The sequence below is a fragment of the Phoenix dactylifera genome, unplaced genomic scaffold (assembly GCF_009389715.1).
Source record: "Phoenix dactylifera cultivar Barhee BC4 unplaced genomic scaffold, palm_55x_up_171113_PBpolish2nd_filt_p 000450F, whole genome shotgun sequence".
Taxonomy (NCBI): Eukaryota; Viridiplantae; Streptophyta; class Magnoliopsida; order Arecales; family Arecaceae; genus Phoenix; species Phoenix dactylifera.
In genome coordinates this window covers 259463-263964 of record NW_024067881.1, presented here as the reverse complement: position 1 = coordinate 263964, position 4502 = coordinate 259463, and the positions used below count along the sequence as shown (strand labels likewise).

Below are 4502 nucleotides of genomic sequence, written 5' to 3'. Positions count from 1 at the left end.
TGTTCTTTTATATTTTTCATATATTCGTATTATAGATAGTCGAGCAAAGGCAACGCCACGTGCCAACTATAATAGACTTTTAAAAATATCGGATAGCTTTTCTTTCAAAAGATCAGTTTCCCTTGTGTCCATCCAAATTGATCTGTCCGGAGTTATTTCCTTCCAAACTCTTATCGACAACGTAAAAATATAAGCTAAAGCCATCTGTTTTTTTCCTCTGAATCCAAACACCTGAGAGCAACTTCGAAACCAAAAGTAATCCACTTGGAACGTTGTCTTCATGTGCTGGTGCAGTTTAGGCTAAGCCATTCCGAGGTCCCACATCACTCAACCCAGATGAAGGCCAGACCAAGCCTACAGGCTACACCCACTGAAGGACGGTGTAAAGGTGGCAACTCACGAGGCTCTTCCAAACCTCCACCTGCACCTCCTCGGGCTCTCTCCAACGCGTGTCATACTCTACACACGTGTCAACCCTTCCCTCCCTTTAAGATCACTCCCTCTCACTCTTACGCTCACATCTTCCACCTCCTTCGGCCCTTGGAGCCCATATCGATCGATCTGCCATGGCCGAGCACCGCCCCGAAGGCCTGAAGGGATTCCTCCCCAAGAAGGCCCCGTCTAAGTCCCAGGTGCTCGCCGTGGTCGCCGTCTTGCCCATCGTTGGCCTCCTCCTTCTCCTCTCTGGGGTGACGCTGACTGCCAGCGTCGTCGGCCTCGCCGTCGCCACCCCACTCTTCCTCCTCTTCAGTCCAGTGCTGGTCCCAGCGGCGATCGCCATCGGGCTCGCCGTCACTGGCTTCCTGGCCTCGGGCGCATTCGGCCTCACGGGTGTGTCGTCGCTCTCGTGCTTCATAGAGCACGCCCGGAGGGTCGTGTCGAAGGCGCCGGAGCAGCTGGAGCTGACGCGGCAGTGGATGGCGGAGGCCGCGGGGCAGGTCGGGCAGCGGACCAAGGAAGCCTCCTAGGGCCGGGGTGCAGGGCAGGAGGTGAAAACATCTCCCAAGGATCATATTCTGTTTCCTGTCTCATTTGGAGAAGAATATATATGTGCGTCGAGTTGGACGAGTTTAGTAAGTTGCTGCGCAGGGTTTGGTTATGTGAGTGTGTGTGTGTATATATATATATATTCATATATGTTGCTCGTGGTGGTGAGGAGTTTAGTAGGGATTCTCTTTTTGCATTCTCTTGTTTCGTTGTATGTACGAATGCGTATTCTACTGCTAATAAGTATGATGCATTGATCTTATATTTCTCGTACTGCTGCTTTTCTTGTAGCGGAATGATGGAAATAATTCTTTGATTGCCGCTCAACTGTTGTATGCTTTGGCCTTCTGAGGTTATTTGCAAGGCTGGGTGGGTTGTTTGGCCTGCAGGTGCCTCGGATTCAACTGCTATCCTAGGTTGAGGGCAGGTTTGGGGTGGTATGCACCGAAGGCAAAAAGCTCGGTTTGGTAGGGTAAGTTAATCATAATTGATGTGTCAAAAAAAATAAATAAAAAAAAATAGGTATTGTTGCCGCTCAAATTGATCGTGGGAGACAAAACTGTAACAAGAAAATATGATCAGGATCGTTTCTGGCAGAGTTTTGAAAGACACCTGCGATTAGGACGCACGATTCCCAAATAGGCAGCCAAACTCTTTCATTATGCTGTAAATATTGCGCTAATTGTTTAGAAATTTGGCCGGCCATTGAATACGCGGGGTACATGTCATCTTCTGGTTGGTGGATTGAGCTGGCAGATGAGATTTCAGGGGAGGTGAATCCAAGTTGTAACACTTGCTTCCTATTTTCGAACTCAAGTTGCTCTTGATCAACTTGAATCAACTTGGGTAAAAGAAGTAGCTAAGCTGTTCATCAGGTGAGCTGGTCGAGTCGAAGTTGATCTGTCATATCAGACTCAGATGTTTCTAGAACTGCATTTGATGATTGGCATAATTTTTGCGGTGTCATTTTTTTCCAAAACGTCGTGCATACAGGCGGGAATTTCATTACTACAGCCTCACCTCTCAAGGTTCTAATGATGATCGACCTATCTGTGGGTGTTGGGAATGCTGAATGCCGAGCTTATATAAGTGGTCAATGAGCAAATGATTGGTCGAGCTTATATATGGCGGGCACTAGGATTGTGATTATTCAAGGCTCGATTTAAGAGGTGAAACCTCCTTGGTCGGGCGCTAACACCCCCCACCCCCCCCCCCCCCCCCCCCCCCCCCCCCCCCTCTTCAAGGAGAGTGCACTTCCATTCTTTGGTGGTTTGCCATCCGATAAGGGTTTGGCTCCTTTCTTTCTCTCTCTGATGTACCTCTGCAGGTTGGCTTTCTGTCGTTTCTCCTTCCTCCACCCTATATGGCTATCATGGCCGTTTTATTTAATAGTGATATTCCCACCTGTTGGTCGATACATGCTGCATCGTTTCAGTATTCTAATGGCACTGGGAGTCTCGAACTGGAGGTCTCTTTCGGTCTCGGCGTTGAGGCATTCTAAACCAGGACAACTTAAACTGCCCGTAGCAGCTACCACCACTACAAGAAAATTGGGCATTAGCGACGCTTTTTTTGGCCATTAGCGACGCTTTCACGCATCGGTAAAAACCATCCCGACGCTTCTCAAGCATCGGTAAAGCGTCGCCTATGCTATAGTTGACAAAACATTTTCCGACGCTTCCAAAAGCATCGAGCATTAGCGACGCTTTACCGACGCTTTTAGCGTCGGTAATTTACAACGTAGCGACGCATAAAAGCATCGCTAATCGCAATTTAGCGACGCTTTTTACCGACGCTTTAAAGCATCGTTAGCGTATTATTTTTTTTAAAAAAAATTAAATTTTTTTTAAAACTATTTACAAAATCAAAGGCATACACACTAAACGAGATATACACATGACACAATCAAACATATTTATCTAAACATTCATATTGTAAAATTACATTTATACTGTCAATTTACGTTTACAATGTACTTCGAAAACCATAAAAAATATATATATAAAACTCCAAAATAAAAGCTTCAGGGGTCGATGAGGTCACCATTTCTACGCACAGATGAAGTATCAGAAACCTGTAATAAAAAAATTTTAAGAAGTTAAGAATACGAAAATTATTAAGCTTTTTAAAAAATATATGATACTTATGTAAAATGTTCAAGTAGATGTAGTAATTTACCTGAGGAGGGACAAACTGATGCAACAAAGATGTAATCTGATTAATCTGAGCCCTCAAAGATTGTATCTTTGTGTGGTGGCTCTGCTTCAACTCTTGTATCTCTGCCTTCAGATCATTAACCTCTGCAGTGATACTACTCTGTCTAGCATCTTGAGTATATCTACCCACTGCAGACAACTGAGTGGGTGTAACTTCAATGCCATAACCCCTCACTCGACCATAACGCTCTGAGCCCATCAATTCAGTAAACACCTGAGCTTCGATACTCTGGTGTTGCCGATTGAAGATGACTCTCCGATACGCTCTGAAATATGGGATGTAGCTATGTTCTATATCTCTCAAAAACAATCAAATTAATTTTTAAAAAATTGAAATACATAAAAAATCATTGCACAAATTATTAATGATTACATACAATTATATCTCTCGACTCCTCTCGGACAAAGCTGCCATCTCGGTGGATGTGAGTCGTCTTATAGAACTCCACCTCACCAGGTTTCCTCCCATGGTCTTCCATCTACAACAAAAAGTATATTGGAAGTGCTATATATCATGATACATGCTATATGATACAAGAGTTTCAAAGAGTTTCAAAGAAACTTTCGAATTCAGCTTTGAGCCTCGCATAACTCTTCGAGCCTAAAGTGTGAGGAACTATCTGTGTTAGATGTATACCCTAGAAGCCAATCTGTCGAACACATTATTAATTCTGGAACATAAATTTGTACTTGACTTTATTATTATTGAATAATAAATGGGCATCTTTTCATTCATATTGTTTATGTGTCTATGAATCATCCAAGGCATTAATAAGATGATGATACATATTCTCAAGAGTTGAGAATTTGAGCCATGTATCATTGGTGATTAATTTCTAAATGCTCCTGATCAATGGATCATCACGAGGACGGTGATCGATCCGATCAGTGCACAGATCGCTTTCCTTATGGATGGATGAGACTTGAGTCCATAGTATAGAGACACTGAAGTGATAGTGCAGGTGCTTGTTAGAGAACAAGGGTACTGAGCGTGACTAAGACAATAAGTTACTTGGATGTCTATCCACTCGTCAGTGACTTGCTTGATATTGCAGTAGTGTGACTAGTCCTTTGACCTGCGATGATTCAGCTACTCATAGTGAGGTTATTGTAGTTTGACTACACATATACATGGTCTCTAGTCATTTGGGTCCTTGTAGTGTAGATTGGCTGCAGTAGGTTCACTGTAGAAGTAGGGTATGCACCTACATAGAATCTATCGACCTTGATAGATGAGGAGTGATCCTATGTGATTTATAAGACTGAGTTCTAAGACCTTGGCTAGGGCAGTATATACAG

The 4502-nt window shown here is 43.6% G+C and overlaps 1 protein-coding gene across 1 annotated transcript; it reads left to right on the top strand.

Annotated features, from left to right (window-relative positions):
- Positions 1-509: 509 nt before the first annotated feature.
- On the top strand, positions 510-1260 carry LOC103697576 (oleosin 18 kDa-like). Its single transcript, XM_008779466.2, has one exon. It carries the CDS (start codon positions 567-569, stop codon positions 966-968), a length of 402 nt encoding a protein of 133 aa, XP_008777688.1. The 5' UTR covers positions 510-566; the 3' UTR covers positions 969-1260.
- The last annotated feature ends 3242 nt before the right edge of the window (positions 1261-4502 follow it).

What these genes read in the sequence shown, in the direction of transcription:
- LOC103697576 (XM_008779466.2), top strand. Translation starts at nt 567, where the DNA reads ATGGCCGAGCACCGCCCCGAAGGCCTGAAGGGATTCCTCCCCAAGAAG.